The sequence below is a fragment of the Ochlerotatus camptorhynchus genome, unplaced genomic scaffold (genome assembly GCF_037179485.1).
Source record: "Ochlerotatus camptorhynchus isolate MF236.1 unplaced genomic scaffold, CSIRO-AGI_Acam_v1.1 ptg000400l, whole genome shotgun sequence".
NCBI lineage: Eukaryota > Metazoa > Arthropoda > Insecta > Diptera > Culicidae > Ochlerotatus > Ochlerotatus camptorhynchus.
The window spans coordinates 153883-176945 of NW_027040886.1; the positions used below are offsets into that span (position 1 = coordinate 153883).

At 37.5% G+C, this 23063-nt stretch overlaps 1 protein-coding gene across 7 annotated transcripts in view; it reads right to left on the reverse strand.

The window, feature by feature from the left end:
- Positions 1–9120: 9120 nt before the first annotated feature.
- Positions 9121–23063, reverse strand: part of LOC135710670 (innexin shaking-B-like) — a 135943-nt gene continuing 122000 nt past the window's right edge. For 2 of the 7 annotated variants that reach the window (XM_065233312.1, XM_065233311.1), the window contains exons 7-10: positions 9943–10097; positions 9826–9890; positions 9586–9752; positions 9137–9525 (exon numbers count right to left, since the gene is read on the reverse strand). In XM_065233312.1, the coding sequence (XP_065089384.1) occupies positions 9343–9525; positions 9586–9752; positions 9826–9890; positions 9943–10097 (570 nt within the window). In that variant the 3' untranslated portion in view covers positions 9137–9342. Of the gene's footprint in view, positions 9753–9825; positions 9891–9942; positions 10098–23063 lie in introns of all 7 variants that reach the window. The other 5 variants (XM_065233315.1, XM_065233317.1, XM_065233314.1 and 2 more) reach the window with 3 other exon arrangements.

The following is a 23063-nucleotide window of genomic DNA, read 5'->3' on the forward strand; positions in this document are numbered from 1 at the left end:
ATTTTTCATTCCTTCCTTGCTCAGTTAACTGTTTCACCGTTTTGCTTCTACACCAGGTTTCGACTGCTCCATCTTCTTCACATTCTTCCTTTCTTCCTTGCTTCGTTAACTGCTTCACCTTCTTGCCGCTACACTGGGCTTCGGCTGCTCCATCTTCTTCACATTCTTCCTTCCTTGTTTGCTCCGTTATCTGCTTAACCTTCATTGCCACTACACCGGGTTTCGGCTGTTCCTTCTTCTTTTCTCTACATCCTTCAAATTTTTCGGTACAGTCCAGTTTGCCGTAGAAAGTTCAGCAAATTGGTGGTTTGCTCCTCAGAGTTTCCTAGCGCATCTCGCAAGCTTGTTGTGTCAATGTTGTTCTCTTGTCGTTGACTCTCGTAGTTTTTACACTGCAGAATCACGTGTCGCACATCTAAAGCCGTTCCACAACAACTGGGCGGGGCTTCCTTTTTCAATAAGAACGTATGGGTTAGCCGCGTGTGACCAATTCTTAGTCGTGTTAGCACACGCTGGTCGAAAGTGCTTCCCCGTTCCGTCCACTTGTGCGTGTCGTCTTTGACTTCTCTAAGTTTGGAGTCTCTGGTCGCGAACCATTGGTCGTTCCATCGTTGGCGAATGTTTTGCATCACCATTCTCAGCGTATCGTCACCTGGGATTGGTACATCAATGGGAGGTTGTGTTCTCGCCATGTTTGCCGATCAGCTTCGTTGTTTCCATGGATGCCGGCGTGTCCAGGAATCCAGCAGAAACGGATGGATTTGTTTCGAGCTATTTGCTCCACTTCCTGAATCCACGGGTGCTTAGATGTTCCAGCTTCTAAGGCCTGGAGACAGCTTGCAGAGTCCGTAAGAATGACTAATTCGTTCGAAATATTCGGGATGGAGACAGCCATCTTAATGGCGTACGCCTCCGCAGAAAAAACGCTACATTCTTTTGGGAGGCTGTACTTTCCCGCTAAACCATTGTTATGGAATGCGGCACCTACAGTGTGGTCGTGTTTGGATCCATCGGTGTAGACGACAGTTGATCGGTGGAAGTGGGTCGACAGTAGTTGTTGCACTACCGGGCGGACTTTCTCTGGAGGATCGCCGGCTCGTATGCATTTTTTGACGTCCCACAGGATCGAAGGTTTTCGTGTGTGCCACGGACGATCGGTCTGCCGTACGAGTTGACCGACAGCAGGGAGCGCTGAGTTTGTCAGCTCATTGAGGCGATCCGATGCTCGTCGAATAAGAGGGAGACTGGTGTTGTTTCGATTCTTCGCTAGTATCCGAATTGCAATTCGTACTATGGATTGTGCTGCTAGCAGTTCGAATGGTAAGGTGCCCGCTTCAGCCATAATCGATTCTATCGGACTAGTGACGAAGGCTCCGGAAGCAAACCGTACCATTTTATGGTAGGCTGGAGCGAGATTCTGCAGCGTTAGTGGTCCTCCTCGGCTAACTATTCCAATACCGTACATCAGTTTCGCGGTCACTAGGGCCGATCCCACCTGCAGTAGCGATTTTCGATTGCCACGCGGAAGTTTGGCACCGATCATCTGAAGGATTCGTAACCGAGGTTCGCACGCTTTCTTCACCATTTGACAGTGAGGTTTGAAGCTCAGAGTTCGGTCAAGGGTTACACCCAGGACTCTCAAACGGTTTGTCTTCGGGATGGATACTCGGTCTATTACGATTTTACTCTCAGGATCTCGACGTGCATTCGGACTGCAATAAAAGGTGTACGACTTTGAAGCTGATATGCTGAATCCAACGCTTTTCGTCCACTTGTCGACAGCTTTGACGGCGGCCTGCAGTTTACGATGTAAGCCTTCATTTTTAGCCCCTCGTACGATGAGAAGAATATCGTCTGCGTACAAGAGAGTGTCGACTCCTCTCGGTATCACCCGGAAGATGGGCTGCATTGCGACGAGAAACAGCGTCACTGATAGAACGGAACCCTGTGGTACTCCATTTTCCAGCTGGTGTTTGCGAGACATATGCCCTCCTATGGACACCTGGAATGTCCTTTCCGAAAGGAAGCTTTGTAGTATGTTCATCATCCGTCCACGTATTCGCCATGATTTTAGTGTACGCAGAACTCCGTGTCGCCAGGTAGTATCGTATGCTTTCGACAGGTCCAAGGAAGCTATCAGGCAGTGTTCATCTTGGGTTGGCAGCGATCTTTCCAACTCGGCAAAATAGGTATCAGTGCCGCGGCCTGTACGAAAGGCGTGCTGACGTTTGTCAAGACGTCCACTCGACTCTAGCTCGGTGGTCAATCGACGATTGAGAATCCGCTCGAACAGCTTCGCCATGCAACTGGTGAGCGATATTGGACGGAAGGCATCAGGTCCGGAGTCGTTGCAGTGCGGTTTTGGAATGGGTACGACGACAGCATTCCGCCAGCTAACGGGAAACACACCCTCGTTCCAGATTCTATTGAGTAACTCAAGAAGTGTCATTTTCGCGGACAAAGGAAGACGTTGGAGTAACGGATACCCAATGAAGTCAGGACCTGTCGAAGCACCTCGCCCTTTGTCGAGGGCCCACAGGAGTTCGTTAAGGGTGATATCGATGTTGTAGACATCATCGGTTGGTGTCGGTGTTTGATCCATGGATTCTCGTTCGGCTGCTGTTTTAACCATCTGGAAAGATGAAGAGTAGCTAGAGGTTGCTGATCTTCTACTATAGCATTTCGCTAATTCCTCCGCTACTTCTTCGGGCTTGTCCGTGAATCCATCTGCTCGCTTGAGCACTACGGTGCGTTGTTGTCGACTGCCTCGCAGAGTGTTGACCGTTCTCCACAAATCGGTGGTTGAGCTAGTCGGTGAGATTTTCGCTACGAAGTTTTCCCACGATTGCGTTTTGGCCTGGTTGATAGCCTGTCGTGCCGCTGCTCTGGCTTCCTGGAATCTAGTCAGTGCTTCGTGTTGGTCTGGGTCGGAAAGTTGTAGACGTCGCAGGGATCGCAAACATTTCCTTCGCCGTCGAATTGCCACCTTAACTTCGGGGCACCACCATGGTACCGCGTTAGGTCCAACACGACCGCTGGTTCGTGGTATGGACTTAGTCGCTGCGTCGATAATCATTTGGGTGAAACTGTTGATGTTCCACTCAACACCTGATCGAATACTTTCGGCTGTGATGCTTTCGTATAACGACCAGTCGGCTTGTTCGTAGAGCCATTTTCGTCGCGTCGTTCGCGAATACGACCACCCGGGAATGGATACCGTTATCGGAAAGTGGTCGCTGTTGAAAGTGTCCGAAAGGGTTTGCCAAGTAAACCTACGTGCCAGATACTCGGAGCAGAACGTCAGGTCGATTGCCGAAGTGTTACCTGTAGCCGGATCGATGCGAGTAGGGGAGCCGTTGTTGAGAATGACTAGTTGGTTGTCCAGGGTTTTTTCGGCAATGAATCTGCCGAGAGCGGTTGATGTTTGTGACCCCCAAGCGAGATGATGCGCGTTGAAGTCACCCAGAAATATAACCGGACCGTTTAGTTGCTCGAACAACTCATTCAGTGCGGCCTGACTACCCTGGATTGCACTCGGCGGAATATAGATGGATACTACTGTTACCTGCATCGGTGCGTAGATGCGTGCAGCTACGAGCTGTAAAGTGGTATCTAATTGCACGCGCTCGAAAGGTATACCTTCCCGGATAGCAAGGCCTACCCCGTGCTGCCAGTGGTGTACGCTGTTCGACTCTAAGAGGAGCGTGTAGTTCCTTCCAACGAAGTCTGGTTGTAACACATTTTGATTCACCTTGGTCTCCTGAAGCGCTACAATCGAGGGTTCATGGTCGGCGATAAGGAGTTTTAGCTCGTTAATGTTGGCCCGTAGTCCTCGCAGGTTCCATTGCAGGGCGAAACAACCGCCAGGGTGACTATCCACGGATGATAGTGATGACGAACAAGACGATGATGATGATGAACTGTGCACTCGAGTAGAAATTTCGACCGGATTCCAGGAGGAGGTAGAAGGTGCAAGACACTCGTGACAGGTCCCACCTGCGGCCCCCTGGACATCCGCTCCCATCCTTGGGAGGGGGGAGGTTACTTCACGCTCTCCCTCCCCACACCGATTTTGCGATACTGGTTGTTGTAGTGATGATGACGGTGTCGATGTATCTCGACGGACTTCACCGGTGGAATGCCGGTTACTAGGATCGATTGTATGGAAGGAACGAACTTCACCGGTGGTATGTCGAGAGGAAAACTGCATGGGCGTTCTTTCCCCCGGAGCAGACCCAAACCGGCTACTAGGAGTGTTGTTGCAAACACTGTTGTGATTGCTAGTTAGCGCTGTTGCTGTTTCCGAAATGGAAAAAGCTTCGTGACGTTGGGGTGATGGCGAAGTGCATACGTGTGGTTGTGGTTGGTTGGTAGGTAGGTAGGTGTTCGAAAAATCCGTTACATTAACATCGATCGCAGAGGGGGAATCTCTATCAACGGGTTGGGGTAAGACGTCCCGGACAGATCCTTCCACCTGCTGCGCTCTCGCTTGTGAGAGTGGAAGAGGTACTACACATTCCCTGCTTCCAAATCGATGGTCCAAATCGTTGTCCGTGTTCGTTGCTTGGTCATTAATGCTGCTCATTGTGTAATTAGAGGAGTTGATGTCGTCGATTTTGCTGGCTAGGGGGCGTTTCATCGATTTCAGACTCCTCGTCGACACTTACAGTTTCGGGATCGTGCTGTGGGTTTTGTTCGGCGATTACTTTCTTCAAAGGAGGACTTTGGCGACCGGGTGATGTATTGTTCGACTTGTTGCGTTTTTTCTTCTTCCCAGGTTGACTTTGTTTTGGTTCTACAACTGCAGGTGAGCGGGTCCTTAGATGCATGGATGGTCCCGCTGTTCGCGACTCTCTGACTTGCTGTTGCTGTTGTTGCTGTTGTTGTAGCTGTTGTTGTTGCTGCTGTTGTTGCTGCTGTTGTTGCTGCTGCTGTTGTGGTTGTTGAGCTGGTTGGTTTTCCGCATGGCACATGTTTTTGATATGGGAAATCAGCTTGTCGATCTTCTCGTCCTTTCGCTTCATTGCTTCCAACAGATTAGCAATCTGGGCATCTTTCTTCTTCATCTCTCTCTCGAGTTGTTCGAGCTTTTGACGATCGACACTTGGCTGGGCTGCTGCTGCTGCGTAGCTTCTCACTCCTGCTTCAACCTGCTTGCGTGCTTCCGGGTACGTGAGATTGCGATCGACCTTGATACGGATAACATCCGTCTCCTTCTTGTAAACGGGGCACTGGCGATTATTCGAACGATGCGGTCCTCCACAGTTAATGCAGTGGGCAGCTTCTCCACATTCCTCATTTTCCTCAACATGGCGCTCGGCAGAACAATGCAGGCAACGTTGTGGACCAGGACAGCGGACACGCGGATGACCATAACGGAAACAACCATAACATAGCAGCGGGTTTGGGTAATAAGGACGGGTAGCAACACTCAAGAGACCAATCTTAAAATTGTCGGGATAATTACATTTAGCAACAGTAAGAATTAAAGTGGACGTGTTGACGCGGCTACCGTTATCATTACGAGTAATTCGTTGAACACGAATCACCCCCTGCCTGATAAGTTCCAGCAGTACATCTTTTTCCTCCATGTCAATCAACTCGAAACAGGAAATGACGCAGCGACTAACGTTCAGGTTTGGATGTGGCTGGACCAAAACCTCAGTGTTATCGATCAATGCTGTCATTTTCAACAATTTTTCAACCTGGGAAGGGTTACGAACTTTTAAGGTGTACCTGGTACCTTGCGCTTCAGTTGACGCACCTTCGATAGGACCACCTGCGACTTTTTCAACTGATTTGCCGATTAAAAAAGGATTTTTCGGCAGTGGCGCATTGTCTTTTCCGATCAGTTGCAGATACGTTAATTCTCCGAACTTGTTCGTAGGATCCATGAACGTTGGCAGTCTTCTCCCAGACCCGCCAGGGTCACCGCTACTTGCGGCCGTCATGGCCACACTCCTTTAATCTACCACTACTACCGCAACCAGTTGCACGTTGGAAAAAATCAATGAAAAAAGACAACGGTCACCCGTTGCCTACCCCAAAGATAATAAAAATAGAAAAAGAAGGGTTTTTCCTACCTTATTATCCCCTTCAACGGCTATACCACAACACACAAGGTCAAAAAATAAATTTTCCGACCTTCCGATTCTGTGAAAAAACTTTTCACCAAAAACCGAAAAAAATCGGTTTGTTCGCACTTGAACACCTCTTGCTAGTCGGGTCACTCAGCAGCGAAACCACAATGGGCCACACTACACACCGGTAGAACGATGCGATGGCGCACCGTTGTTGTCACTTTTGCTGCTGGCAGAGGCACTTTAGTCGCACTTATTTCACTAAAATCTTCGCCGATTATGATCGGACTTTAGTGTTAGACACTAGTTATCACTAGTCACTTGTTGCTGGTAGCGTTTTCAGAACGAAAAAACCGCGAAAAACCACCAAATACAACGATATCCCGAGCGCGCGCACGTTTGCTACTGATAGCAACAATGTCCCGAACTCGAATGAATGAATAATAATAATAATAATAATAATAATAATAATAATAATAATAATAATAATAATGATAATAATAATAATAATAATAATAATAAAAATAATAACAATAATAATAATAATAATAATAAATAATAATAATAATAATAATAATAATAATAATAATAATAATAATAATAATAATAATAATAATAATAATAATAATAATAATAATAATAATAATAATAATAATAATAATAATAATAATAATAATGATAATCTGATAAGGCGGCGATTGGTTATCGTGTAGTTAGTATGCGTGGGCGTGATGAATTCTCGATTACTTTTTCAAAAGTACGTATCTGCTTCTGAAAAAAAGATTCAAACGTCAATTTGTCCAAACTCTTAGCATTCCCATGCAAACTAACACCACCGTCAGAAAGGGTAATGTTTCCTTAACAAGGTGGTGTTGTTAGTTTGCGTGGGAGTGCTAAGCGTTTTGAACTTTGCAAGAATTAATGTTTATTTATTTATTTTTTATCCTTATATACCGTGCCTTAACCGTTTAGCCAATATGAGGCCCCAAAAACGACGAGATCATCGTATGTGCAATTGACCGTGTACCGAAAGACTTTGGCAGCCTATCATTGTGGAGGACCTCTTTTGGCTGATTATGTTGCAATTTGGCTGATTATGTTGCTATATTAGCACAACGTTTCTCTGATATGCAAAGGAAATTCAGTGACAATGTCAAACACTCCTCTGTGGTGGGTCTCACCATCAACGTCAACAATACCAAATCGTTGGATGTCAACACTGAAAACCGTACCAACTTTAAAACCCTACCAGCAGTGGAGACACTCTAAAGTTATATGGTAAAGGTATATGAAGGATATTAAAAAGATAACAAATTATGTTTTCTTGATAACAAATCCATGTATGCGTTTTGATATTAGTAATTTCGTTAATAATAAACAAAATAAGTAATCAATATGTTATTATAACTATGGTAGGAAAACAAAAAAAAAAAAATAAATAAAAAACTAAATTAGTGATTATTTTGATATTATGACATCAAATTTAGTAATCTGAATGTTTTGAGATCTTTTGGTTGATATCAAGATTCAAAATCAAATAATGTTGTCAATAAAGTGCGAATGGGGCTATATTAAAGTACAGAACTGGAAATAATCATCCAGTGGTACACATTACAAGAAAGTATATAATGAATCACTTTTGTTATTATAGACATATAACAAAAGTTAAAATATGACGAACGATTGAAGTTCATTAGATTCAATAGCATAGAAATAGATGATGTGAAGTTTTTAAGTTTAGAGTTTCGTTTTCATGACAAATTCTAGTGGAATTATATTCAATATAGGAATACGACACACGAATTGTGTAAAAAATTAGTCTACGATGACTCTTATATTATTATGAATGAAAAATTCCTTCGCATCGAACATATTTTAACAGACAATGACGACATTTATTTTATTGGGAGAGAACTGATAATTAATAAAATTTATGACAACATATTTAAATATGAGCTAAGAAACTAAGTCTACGAAAGTTAAATTGCAATATTCGACAATGTATTAGTATAAGTATTACAGACGAACTGGACGCAATCAAATATATATCTATTTGTAAATTCAATTCAAAGGCATTACAGATTAACATCAATAAATGTTGTAAAACAATACTGTTAGGATCATTATTGTATTTGTGATGTTCATAAAGAAACCTGATTGACTCCTAAGAAGTAAAAATAAAAATGTAGATTTTAGTCATAAGTGTGGATGCGTTTTTTTTTTATAAAATATCAAATTTTGTTTTAAATGATATTTTTAGAAATATTAAAACAATATAAAAATATGAATTCAACCGAAATTTAAAAAATGCATATCAAAATATGTTGTCATCATGATTTCAAAATCAAAATTAGATATCATTTTGATAGTATTTTGATATTCGGGTAGCGTTGTTATATCAAAATGGACGAATATCTATAAAGGACTGATATGCGATTATAGCCAGTAAAGTTTTAGCTGTGAAGAGCAATGTAGCAAATCGTTAGACTGATGTGAACAAAAAATTTGCTATTCTTTAGTAATGTTCATATTAACTTCAAATGGTTTGTGCTCAGTTAGTTTTTAGACTGAATGAGCTCAAATTTTGGGAGGATCATCACATATTTAGAACTGTGGAGCAAAAATCTCAAATTTGGCATCACTCTAGTGTCCAATTTCTGGTATAATTCAACCCAACGAAAAAAAATAAAAAACATGCGCACGCATTTCTTTATTAATTTCTGGGGTCATCCAGATGATTGGCAAAGTAAAATCATTGAATGACAGTGAATGATGATGAGAGCATTTGTAGTGGTAGGTTTTATGAATTTTACGTACATTAATCCATCCAAGTACCTTTTTTTGTCTGTACGTTGTCTCGTTTTAACTTTCTTTGTACATTTTAACTCATCGAGCTGCATCGATTGGTATATGACATTTTGTGAGCCTTCTTGCAATAAATCTCAATTAATTGAATGAACTACATTTAATTGATAGAAATTATATTCAATAACTTTGGTTCTCAAAGATGACAATAAAAATTGGATTTTTTTTCAAGAATATTTACGGTGCAACCTCCAAATATAATCACCATTGGCGATGAAGGGCGAGTCGATATATTTGACGACATCGTATTATTTCTGGACATCTTTTCCTCAACCCCTATGCTAGCCCGTCCCTTATTTTAGTTATTATCATGTATCCAAAAGTCGTAAAAGTTATTTTTTTTTTCTCATGTGCAGTGTACAAAATACTATTCTACCTTTAGTAATGTAAAAGTTACTTACCTAAACCTTAGTCTTAATAAATACACTCGCATTCGAGGCGAGAAAATAATAATTATTCTATAAAATACCGTTAACGTTGTCAGTATCGTCAGAATAATAAACCAAAACCACAAAAAAATATAAATTTTCTCATTGACTACGTTCAGTGGAAGAATACATATGGCATCATGTCGCTCGACCTGAAAATAAATAAACGTAGAATGACTCGATCTCATCGTTGAATTTGCGTAAGTGCTTACTTCACCGCTGACACCATACTTATAGAAAGTACATTTGGTCATTCTGGGGAATATGTAGATCATCGGATCCATGCGATCTTCTTGATCTGCTTCCATGTGCGTTATTACGTCTAATCCAAACGTCATAAATTCACCGTCAAAAAACCGGTTCATTAGAAACATTTGGCCTATAATGATAATTAAGTCAACACGTACATATATGTTATCAGATTATTTCATATTGAAAACATTAGATCTCACCTATCACATTTACTAGTGATAAAAATTCACATATATAGTACCTATACGCCCACCAGTTATGATACCTTAAAAGAAAATGTTATAATCAATGCTGTTCAAATAGATTATGACTACTACCTTAAGTTGTCCCACAAATAATCAAGAAGCAATTTTTTCTTCTGCTTCTTTTCTATTTCGGAACAAATGCCTATGTCAAGGTCCATCATCAATGCATGTATTTTTCCTCCTTCCCAAGATTTCCACAGCCATCGCGGCGTATAAAATAAAATTGCCTGTAGAAGAGAATAATGCAAAGATAGAACACAATTATTATCTTTTTATTTGGTATTGTAGATAACCATTTAAATTTTTTGATGTATGTATGCACAGATGAATAAAATGAGTTTCCATGTCTATGATCTATATCTATTATAAACTATTTAAATAAAACTTATGTTTAAGATTATGCTGATGTTAGCCATGGATTTCTAGATGCTTGCCATACTTTATCAAATTCACATTCAAAAGCTTTGAATGCTACAACGGAAACTTCATGATGTATATTGTTTTGTAACTTTGAGCATGGACATTGGCTTTCGACAGTCTTTAGTAAGCATATAAAACAAAGGTTTGCGTTATTTATCCGCCGTTTCACCAATACAGTCAACTTTCCGTCTCTCGATATGGAAAGGTCCATGGAAAGATCGAGATATGGAGAGATCGAGATAAAAATAAGAAAAGCTTACTAGACCATCGGAATGAACTGAGATAATCATCGACATGAAGGAAACAGTGGTCACATATCCAGATATATATCATCGAGATATGGAGAGTTGACTGTATATTTCACAGAAACGTCGGATAGAAGACGCCAGATTTCGGTTAAGCTGCTTATTCAAGACTTCGAAAGCCAAAAATCACCCTGAAAGCTATCATATTACATTCGAAAATGCACCCCGATATGTTTTGTTCAAATTTCTAAATAATGCAGATTTTTCTTCATGAATAAAAAAAAAATAACTAACAAGTCAAATTTAGGTGAATCCGATGAGTTGGTCGACTTAGTTCTTAGGAAAATTAAAGTGGATTTTTTTTAGAAAGCTAAGATGCATGATGAGATTTCGGTGAGCGTGATTTGTTACTTATAAACCAGCCATGTTTCTATTAAAAAAAAACCTTACATAAATAAATAATTAAGAAGTACCGTAAAGCATCGAAATCCCGACACTTACACACATTTGGACAGGTAGAGTTATAGGAATAGTGTCTGGATGCTTCACAATTTGTTTACATTTGTACGATCTATTCAAAAAGCTTTCCATGACGATATTATAAGACCATGGTAAAATTACGTGCTATTATGACCATGATGGGCAACAATCATCAATTTAAAAAAAAAGTTCATTATAAATGCCTACCATGCTCAAAATAGCACGTAATTTTATCATGGCCTTATAGTATCGTCATGGAAAGCTTTTTGAATAGGTCGAATATGACAAATATAAACAAATTGAGATTTTGGAACTTCCAGACACTACTCCTATAACTCTTCCTAGGGTTGCTTCCACTCACTTGATATAACAACATGTTTTTTTTTCTTCTGAATTATGAAGTCATCAGATGTAATAATCATATCTTGTACTTGTAAGTAACAAGAAGAGGTTGAAAAATTGACAGAGCGGCACAATCAGCAATTATATGATTCGCGAGTGTTCACTCAGATTGTGACGCTCTGAAATCAATATTGAGAAGTTGTGTTTGTTAAAAACATACATGAAAAATTCTTCCTGTTTTTTACAAGCAGGGTTGCTTCCTCTCATTTCGCTATAAAAATGTTTTTTTTCAGAATAATTAAATCATTAGATGATATAATTTTGTATTTGTAAGTTAGCGAATAGCGAATAGTGAAGTGAGTGTAAGCAAGCCTACTTACAAGTACTAATTATCATTATATCATCTAATGATTTCATAATTCCGAAAAACATTTTTTATAGCAAGTGAGTTGAAGCAACTCTACAGGCAAAATTTGGGCTTGCTACCAATTTTCTGTTTCATTTTCTTATAAAAAAAAAACTTGCACAATATTACAATTACATACATGTTACATTATGATACTTTATTTCAATGGGGGTGCCCAAAGTTGTATGTAACAATTTTGACAGAATACTGTGCATATGACCTGTTATTTATTCCTAATACTTGTGTAAATTTTGTAAATCTTCCATGATAACCTTTTGCTGGTGATCTATAAAATGATAACTACGCTTCCAGGGACCATAGTACTTTTTAAAACTACTAAAATACGCACTACCGAATGTAGCACCATGGTGGGAAAAAGGTCTTATAATATTTGTTGATTGAGAAACATTAAATTTCATGGTGTTTTGCTAATAATAACGGTCACTGGGTCATCTTTAAGTTCGGTTCAGAAGATTAAACTAATAAAAAAAAAAAATATTAGTTGAGAATTTATTGGGTCCAGAAAAATCCACTGTTACTTTCAAAACTCGCTAGACCATGTGTATATTGAATTTGATTTTTTATTTTGATTAAACTCATATGACAGTGCCAAACAAAAAAAAAATGCTGTCCATAATATTTGAACAAATGTTGAAATATTAAACATGGGAAAACTTGTCGATTTTTCAACTTACCCCTGAATATGGGGTAAGAGGTAGTACATGTTTTAATTACTTGTCATGTGCTGGGTTATCAATTTTATGGTTACTAAATGGAGTAATACATGAAATAAGGTCGACAAAGCCTATTGAGTAACAGGAGACGAAGAATAATCCACATATCAGGGACAAATCCACTGTACTCCTGCATTGAATTTCCACAATTATAAAACGTATAAGTTCTCTGAAAAACGTATGCATTTCAACCAAATTACATAGCGGCGCCAGTGGTGTAGTGGTAAAGCGTGATTGCCTCTCACCCCAAAAGGTCTGGGTTCAATCTCAGTCAGCGTCGCCGGGATTTTCTGAGGCATAAAATCTCTTATCAGTAAGTAAAGGAAGTTAAGCCGTTGATGCCCGGTCCATGAGTTGATGGGTCGATAGGTAGAGTCTAGGTGTGGGAGCTGTCTCCCTGGCGTTGGTAGCATTGTTACTCAGTACAGAAGCAAGATCGACGGAAAACAAATCATAAAAAAAAAAACATCACATTACAACCTAGTTTTATAAGTTTTATTCAGTGAATTATTCTAGATGAGACAAACATGAACGTTCACAGGAACAAAATGAACAGTGCAGAGAGAAAGGATTTCTCAGGGCGGTGCCATGTGGAGTGTGATTAGAGTTCGCCTGCGGGAATTGATGATCAGGGTGGGGATCTAAGATCTGCTGAATTAGGTATTAATTGTTAGTTTGATTTGTCTCACTTTTTGTCATTCGTGACGAGTCCGTTGATGAAATTTGAACTTATGATCTTCAGCGGGAGAAGCAAAGATTTATCGTTAATTTCCGGCTTTTGATGTGATCAGGTAATCAGGATGTATTTTTTTAATTTAGAAAAGCAAAAATGTCAAACATTTGTTGCTACCAAAATTGGACCCTTACTGTAGTACTGAAATTCTGCTTATATTCTAAAATATATTCATTATTCATACGCTGCATTACACAGTGTGTGTGGGGAAAGAGCACACAAATCTTTCATTTTTAAAATGTTGGCTGTGTATGATTGTGTATAGGTTAGTTTCACACACTTTGCCAAGTTGTCAGAATGATCGATCGAACATTGGAAAACATGTTAAAAAATTTCCTTAGCTTGAGTTGGGCCACTCACGAGCAATTCCCTACGAATTCGCAGATCGGTTTATTTTTGTATTTTTTGATTAGGTTGAAAATTTGCCATTTTTCATCTTCATATCGCCATTTTGATTCCAGCCTTGTTTTTGAAAAGTGCATATAGAAAAATATCAAGCTTATCTTCAGAAAATTTTAACTTGAAAACTGTTTGTCCGATCGGTTTGCTGTCTTGGGCAATCTTGATGATAATTTTTGAAAAAAATAAATGATAAATGGATGAATAGTTGCTTGCTGATTATTCCAGTGATGACTTTGAACTTAGTCTTGTAATACAAATGTGTAGTTTTCTGAAAAATCACATATTTGATATTCACCTTCCCATTGGAGGCGAACCAGCCCACGGCTGAAAGCCTCCCTAATAAAGATAAATAATAATATTCACCTTCCTGTAAATTTTGTTTTGTATTCTGCAAAAACATAGACTATGTTGTTTTATAAAATCGTGAGGTATTAATTTATCTAATTTTCCAATTAAATAGTAAACAAATTCATCCGGCTCTTTAACTAATGTTTCTATATCACATCTGTCGGTTGTGACTCATTGTTCATTAATTGTATTTCATTAATGCCTTTTTCCACGATTTCTTCCAACAACTTTTGTTCGAAATAAGATGAATCCATGCAGTTTTCACAGCGTCGTAGGCAGCAACCTATTGCTTTTCTTTCACATATCAAACTATCTGTAATAGGCTTCAAATCAATGGACAAATCAAATTTCTTTAAGTTGTGAATAATCAAATTAACATTTTCATGAATAGTACATTCGCACACATTATGTGTCCCTGAACTAGTTAACAATTTACAGTTCTTAGTCCTGAGGTTCGCAAAGGTTGAAAACCTAACTTGTACTTCACTATTTAATTCTTTGAATCGGTTGTAGGACTCCCGTAAAGTGGTCGTCGTTAACCTTTTTTGAACCGACTGACGCTTACCATCTTTTCTTATTGTTACGCAATCACGCTGTCCAGGCATTCCTCTGCTGGTTTCATCGTCTTCAAAAAACTGCATAACAAGTTCCTTCGTATCATCACTCAATCCACTGCATAACCTCGACGTAATAGTGGAGTATACACCTTTATCGTTTAAAAGTTGTTTAGATTGTGTTGCCATATACCTGTTTGTGTTAAATGTGTCCATAATTTTCCGAACTGTCCATGATCTAGGTAATACCGTCAAGCAAGCTTGCAAAGACTCTTTTCAGCTAAAATTATGTTTTTTTCGGAATAATAAAACCAAATGGTATGATGGAATGTTTTACTTATAACTTACAAGAAGAGGTTACAAAGTATGCGTTTGTAAAATAAAACCTGTAAATTTTGCTTTCTATGAGTCACAATCAGCGATTTGCTGATCGCTGAGTGAGTGAGTGTGTGAAAAATCGCTGATTGTGACTCTCATGAAGTGAAATAAACAGGTTTAATATGTCAAACACATTCTTTGCAACCTCTTCTTGCATATTACCAATTCAAAATATGACCATAGCATCTAATTATTTCATAATTGAAAAAAAACATTGTTTTAGCTGAAATGAGTATTTGCAACCTTGCGGTCAAGAGCTGAAATTTCTCAGTTTTCGTTATATCTTCTTTCGAAAACTTTTCTGTTAGCTGTTCAATAATGTCATTAAAATCGTCAGTTTTGTTATCATCTTCAGTTTGCTTCTGCATTAATTGCAGATATGTGCTTTCTTATTCTTTGATTAATTTAATGATATTTCTTCACAGCATTATTTACACAACGCATTTTTTTCATAACAATTGGTGATGTCAAAATACTAGATATAGATTTGTTGAAAAGTTCAATATTAACGCTTTGCGAATATTCGCCAACATTAGAGTCGACTGTTTCTACCGATGTTATTGATGGTATAGTTACTAAAGATTCCTGACTTGAAACATTCATTTCACAAACTTGAGTTTAAAAAAAAATCAGAACTTTGTTGTCCATCATTTCTTCATCTTGACCTATAGTGCAATAGATGAGATGGAATTTTTCGTCCCCTAAAACATATCAACAAATAAAAAAATACAAAAAATCCATTTTTGAGAAAAAATGTTTTTAAGACTTTATTTGAAAAAAAAGTTGGTTTAATTTTTTTAGATTGCATATTTTTTTCAAATAGTCTCATCCATTATCTGCAATATTGCGCAAGACACCAAACCGGTCGGGAAAACAGTTTTCGAGTAAGGATTTTCTGAAGATAAGCTTGATATTTTTTATACGCCCTTTTCAAAAATAAGGCTGGATTCCAATTGGTGATATGCAGATGCAAAATGACATAGTCGGTCATAAGGAACGTTTCTGCAAATTTTCAACCAAATCAAAAAATACAAAAATAAACCGATTTGCGAATTCGTAGGGAATTGCTCTCATGCTACAAGTAATTTAACATAGAAATGATCCGTCAAAACTAGACTTTATTTTCCGAGTCGTTCAAATCGAACGTTAAAGCTGTACTTGAGCGTTTAATAATAACACCTGCTTGCAAGGTTGCTTCCACTACCTTCGCTTTATAACATTTTTTTTCTCGGATTTATAAAATCATTAGATGGGGGAAGTTGATCCCTTTTTTACCGATACACCTGATTAGTTTTCCAACCTTTTGTTTGGCATACAAACAAATACCTGTCGAGTGTTGGAAAAATATCAAAAAATCAAATCTCACCAAAGCCCACCACGCTTGATTTTCGTAGACAAAAATCAACAAGCACACAACTGTGGTTGATATTGCAAGCTGTGATGTTGCAGCTCGGAATATCAAGCTAACAAAACTCATCAGCTGCAAATCTCTCCAAACTGCGGTGAGATTGAGTTTCATGATTTTTGCTTTACACCCAAACGCAACCGAAACTTCCATAACGACTTTTGTCTGCCATCGGTGAAGATAAAAAAGAGATAGCACTGTTAAACCTTCTCTATCTAAGAAAATGATGTGCAACGGAATCATTTTTTGTGTCGATTTAACTATCAGCATCAATCGAATCTTCATTTTTACACGTTGTAAATAGTGTCGCAGTACCAAAGGAACTTGTAAAATCAAGCATTATATTTTGCTCCAATATCACGCATGTTATTGAAGGCGTATGAGAGCGGAAAATATCAATTTGCTAATGATCATGCCATCAAACCTGTACTAGCGGTTTCTCAAGGTAAAGTTGATCATGCAGGTTTTTATGCAATGAAATATTCAGAAGTTTGCATTTATTCTTGATTGCTGAAGAAGAACTTGGTGCTAAAAATTCAACAAAAGGTGTAGTTTGTGAAAAACATATGCATATTTTACAGCAAAAATAAAATAAATCTTTAAAAATACACCTAAATATAAGCTTCTAACATCAGTTTTCACATCAAATCATTTTTATAATACTAAATCGTACATTTTAATGAATTATGATTTCAGATATGGATTCAGCGACCCACAATTAAGTAAAATATGTAATTTTGCCAAGCACAGTACCAGAATGAATGCTGATTGTGATCGGATTTTGATGAACAATTAAAAGGTACTGGTACTAAGGTACAGAGTGATGATATAAAAAACATAGTCACAAATGAGTTTTTCCTAAACATTCAAAGCATTTCAACTTGCCCCACGTTTTTTCACCTCATGTGAGTACAGCGGGGTAAGTTGAAATCGTGAACGCCACATTCTCTATACAAATAATCATTTCAATTTGTTGGGGGACAATATATAAAAACAATAGAACCTGCTGTTTTTAATATTGAAAAGGAAGGTTGATTCCCCGGCAAGGTGACAAATAACCTTAGTTTCACGTACCCACTTGCAAATAGTAGATGTCACCACATAACGTAAACACAGGGATTGTCCTTCACCGCTGCAATGGTATTTCTCTATTGGAAACCAACTTTTTGTTTCACCATGTGTGGATGACAATGCTATATGAAAAGAGTGAATTTATGGTTTTCGTTGTGAAATGAAATAAATCCAAACGAATTGAATTAGAGGTTCATTTTCTTATACAATCGAATGACAACAAAAATACTTTGCTGTCTTCTATTTTATTTTGCTCTTGAATATAATCAGTCTGCAGATTAATTTTTTTGATCAAAGTTGTTCGATGAATATATAAAAAATAAATAAATAAAAGTTTCATAAACTGATTGTGTATTGTGCATACTACTGAAAATCAAAACGACATGTCTCACCGGCATCACTGGAGTTCCTATGTCGCTAATATTAATTTTTACGTAGGACGTCGCGTGTCCGTTCTGGTGGGCGCACGACAAAAGATGAATTTTAAACATTAATTTTAACTATTGTACATCATTTCCGAATTCACCCTATTCAGATAACACTTCTGAACTTTGTGAGTTTGGCAGAACCATCAGCACCAAATTGTCGGGGTACACTGTAAAAAAACCCTGAGGTTTTGTCATGTTGCCCTCGAGTTGAGTTAGCCTAACAATATAAAATATTTTTTTTCACCAACAAACTAAACCGAACCGGTAAATGAACTGGGTGTAAAATGAACAGGTAGTGTAATCACTACAAAAATAGGTAAATTCAGTCCTAAATCTACAACCACCCTATTAGAAGAGCTAAGAGGAAGAAGAGACAATAGGGGGAATTTTATGAACCAATTTTCTTTCAAGCACGAACCAGCGCCTGATTGGTCGGGCGAACGTATAGAAACGCGAGAATTTTTTCTTGTATTTTGACAGTCGGCCATAATGAAATAGTTTTTGCATGGTCGTTTCCGCGAGACAAGAAGAAAACGTCGCCAAAAAGAAGCCAGTTGTCTCCTCTTTCTCTTAGATTTTAAGCTGTTCAAAATATCCTGGACTGGATATCCTGAGCTCTAGCGTAACTTTTCAAATAGACCAATGTAACATATCCGCCATTTGGAGAAAATCGAAGTTGAAGTTCCACAGAGTATTATTTTAACTGTTTAGAAACAATGCATTGAGCAATACTATTTTTAATGTAGTCAGATCGATCTTGACGGATCGATCTTATATATGGCCCTGAAACCGATCCACTGATTAAATCGGTACCAAAGCATCGATATTTTGATTTTTTTAATGCGGTGGTATGTTCGTATTTTCTTTATAATATTCAATTAAATCATCGGCTAGAAATTTTTCTTTGAATAAAATTCGCACAAAGCCATGAGCAAACGAAAACAAAGAGGAAATGAACGTCACACTTGCTCACTGTCAATGTGTGTGTCAATTCAGTTCGGTAATAAATTTTAACCATTTTTGCGTAGTTTTGAATCATTAATGATTAATCAATCAAAATGTATTATTCTGTTTCTCCGTGTAGACAAAATGTGTTGGCAAGGAGCAATGGGCACAGGAGGGAGGTAGAGCAAACTCAAGAGACTGAATTGGGTAAAGAGGCGACACCTTATCCATTTGACAGGCCTTCTGCGCGATTTGAATATCTTTTCCTATGACTTTGACAGATATTCGATTGTTCCATTTTTGACATGTCGTCTCTTTATAAATTCAGGCTCTTTATCGCAAACCTTTCAAATGTTGCTGTATTCGTAAATATTGGAGGTGAGGTGATAATAAATTGTTTTTTCTATGTAAATACATTTAAACATTTTAACACCTTTTTTTTGAAGATCGAAAAGATCGAAAGAAAAACTCGATTTTTTCGATCTTTTCGTGGACAAAGAATCGACCCTAAAAATTGGAAATCGCGATGAAAAAGATCGATCTTCTAAAGATCGATACTCCAAAAATCGATCTTTCAAAGATCGATCTTCCAAAGATCGATCCAAGATCTACCAATTCTAAAGTGAAGAAATGCAAATAAAAACAAATGCTCCGCTCGATTCTGATTATGATATTAATTTCCGCTTGCGATGCAAAAGCTTTTTTCGAGCTGAAATATCAATATTCAATAAATTATATCCATTAGTTTCGTTAATACGTCAATGCTGAGGATTTATCGAAGATTGCAAATATTTTCAATAATAGTATGTTTATCTTTACCATTGAAAATAATTGATATTTTGGGGGTTAAATAAACAGTTTACGATGTGGGTAAAATGAACTAGTTCATTTGTTCATTTTACCCCCAGTGTCTGTTTAAATTGTTTCCCACTGTTTGTTAATTTTAGACCCATTACATGTTCATTTTACTCACCAGCATAACATCCAACCTTGTATTAGGAGTTGGTGAATATACAGGAATTATTATGAAAAATTGTTATATTTGATACATTGCATAGATGATCTACTGCTTAAAATATGAATGGAAGCTTTACTTTATGCTGTACGTCAAACGTTTTATTTGTTTGTAAAAAAATAGCTACGAAATTGCTTAAAGTTTTCATTTGACTGACTATAAGCTGTTCTGATAATACAAAAATACTTGTAGACAGTATGGAGTATACCTTTTGAGATAATACTATGATCATTTACCAAATAATTTATAAAAGGGTTAATTGTCAACAATATAATGTACGATTATTTAATTGTCGCTTCATGATTATTTTTCTGGATATCTTAAACTACCCACTGCGTTCTTTGGGGGTTATTTTTATTTCCATCAGGGGTTTACTAAGTCCACGAAAGATTATTTAATACATTAATATACAAGTTTAAGGAGAAAAAAAAACTTTCTTCGTAAAACTGCTCTTAAATGATTGTCTCAACTTACCCGACTGTATAGGGTAATATGAAATAAAACAGACCATTCTTGTATCTATATAAAAATTTATGTTTCTTCGTTCTTAATTGTAATTCAATATGTTTACATGATAGAAGACGCTTTCGTGAAACTTTTGATGCAAAGACATCGGGTTTATGTTAATTAATTATTTTTCCAGAGAGCCTCAAAGTTGAACTTTTAAAAAACTGTTCAATCTGTTCAGTAACAATACATTATTGTAAAGTATGTGTTTGTTACATGGAATACCATATAGGGAGGATCCCCAATATGAATGGTCTAGTGATATCAGCATTGGAATTAAGCGTTGGATGGATTTTTCAGAAAGCAAAGAAGCCAAAAATCATGTGTTGCCAAAAACGGGAAGGTACTGATTTATGAAACATAAACAGAAAATTCGTTGATACAAATAGATTGTTATAAAGCTTTTTAAAACATAATTTCTTCAGCAGAGATGCCTTACATAAATTGTTCTACATTTTTTTCGACTTCGTACAGGCCTATATAAAATAGCTAGAAAGTCGATATTTTGGACTCATTAATCGTAAATCCATCATTTCACATAAAAAATGACTGAAAAAAAACGGAAAAACTTTCCCAAAGACACTATTAACTGAAAATGTAGTGCTGTAACTATTTTCATAATGGCCATCATTTTGACAATAATGTTCAAGTAACATTGCAAGTTGGATCAAGGTTCTAATGTAATCTTCAATTGTAAATTAAGGTCTAAAACTGAATTTGTTGCTGTACTTATTAAAAAATTAAAATTTCATCAAGGGGTACTAAAAAAGAGGTGTTTTACTGAAATGGCTCAAATTTTAAGCAGACTCAGCCAATCAACTCCAAAGTTTAACCGAACAAAATTGAGTTTAGTAATCTATAAATAAATATTTTAGAAATCGATCTATCAAGAGCTTGTAAAAAAGTTATCCGAATAACACTACGGAGGTTAGATTTAAAATGCGATTATAATATCGAACAGCACAGGTGTATCGATGTATAAAACTGGGGTCACATTGTGGAATAAACTTTTTCGATTCGAGCACATGATTCATCAGCTTTGTGTTCCTCCACAGTTATTAATTGAAAGCATTATATGCAAACCAATGCATGAATTTGTATATTGTGTGACAAGCACAATGTTACTCTATGCCCAGCGATATCGATAAATCAAAAGCCCATCCCGAAAGGTTGTCATAACCAGACCGGGAATCAAATTGGTCACCGCTGACTTGCTAGTAACGTGCCTTAACTGATTAAAGATTTTTTTTTGAATTTATTCCACCCAATTTCCATTTGTGGACCACTGTGCAATGTATTTGAAATTGATTTTCTATTATTTAATGCTGTGATAAAGTTTGAAGTTAATTTCATGATAGGTATTACATAGGCATATAAAAAACTTAAACTTGGAGTCCTCAGATTGCTTAGTCAGTTAAGGCATGATACTACCAAGGCAGAGGTGGCGGGTTTGATTACCGCTCTGGTTATAAAATGCTTTCGGGATGAACTTTTGGTTTCTCGACAGGCATACAGTATAATGCTTACCAAACAATATACAAATCCATGCATTGGTTGGCATAGAAAGGATTCAATTAATAAGTGTGGAAGGGCATCATAGCATACTAAGTTAAGAGCAGACACATATTGGCGTTGACGAAAAATTTTCTCTTCCAGCAAATATAGACAGTTTCTTATGAGAATTTTCGGTGGAGTGAAAGGATAGTACAAAGTCCGCCATGTTTCACGCACAGTCTGAAGTTTGCTTATGGATTTTCTCATAGAAGTAAAGAGCTACAGAGTCGCCGTCTACGCCAATTTGTGTATGATAACCAAAGCCAATATGGCGGACTCACTTGCTAAGGTGGGTGCTATGCAAGGCGATATTTACGATCGACAAATCGCCTTTAATGAATTTTACTTATGTTATCGTCAACAGTCGCTCGCCAGCTGGCAGAATAAATGGAGTGAAGGGAGTTTGGGACGACGGCTATATTCGATCATCCCTAAGGTGTCGAAGAGTCCTTGGTTCAAAGGGTTGGATGTGGATCGAGACTTCGTTCGTGTGATGTCTCGCCTCATGTCCAATCACTATTCGTTAAACTCTCCCTTGTTTCATGTTGGGCTGGGGGACAGCAATCTCTGTGAATGTGGACAAGGTTACCAAGACGCAGATCACATCATTTGGTCTTGTGCTGAGCATCGTGGAGTCAGATCTGAGCTGTACGATTCCCTTCGGGCTCGAGGTAGACAACCTAATGTTCCAGTTCGGGATATTTTGGGATATTATTTGTTTTCCTGAAGAATATTAACCTTAGATTGTAAGTTTAATTAACTTGTGTTTAGTTTGTATTTTGTGTTGTTTTGTAATAATTGTAAAATTATACAGCTGATAATAAGTTGAATAAAAATAAGTTCATGTTTTAGAAATGGTGAAATCTTCTCCTCCCTCACCCCATTCATAAAATTGTAAATGTCCTCTAACCTCGAGACGACTGCGAGTATTCGGTTCAATCCCTGTAACTCTAGATTTAAGATTAGGATTATGTATGTATAACGAAAATGATAACTTGGCACTGTAAAGTTTATTCGATTGAGCCTGTACAAATAAATCAATTCATATAAAAAACCAAAGCCAAGAAAAACAAACTCCGATCTGATTTTCATTCAAAATTCGCAATTATTTGATAATTATTTGTAAATAATTATCTTACGTCTATTGAGTAACAATAGTGAATTATTTGTTAAATATTTGAATTGCCATTTAAAATCCACTCACACAAATAGCTTGATCACTCTCA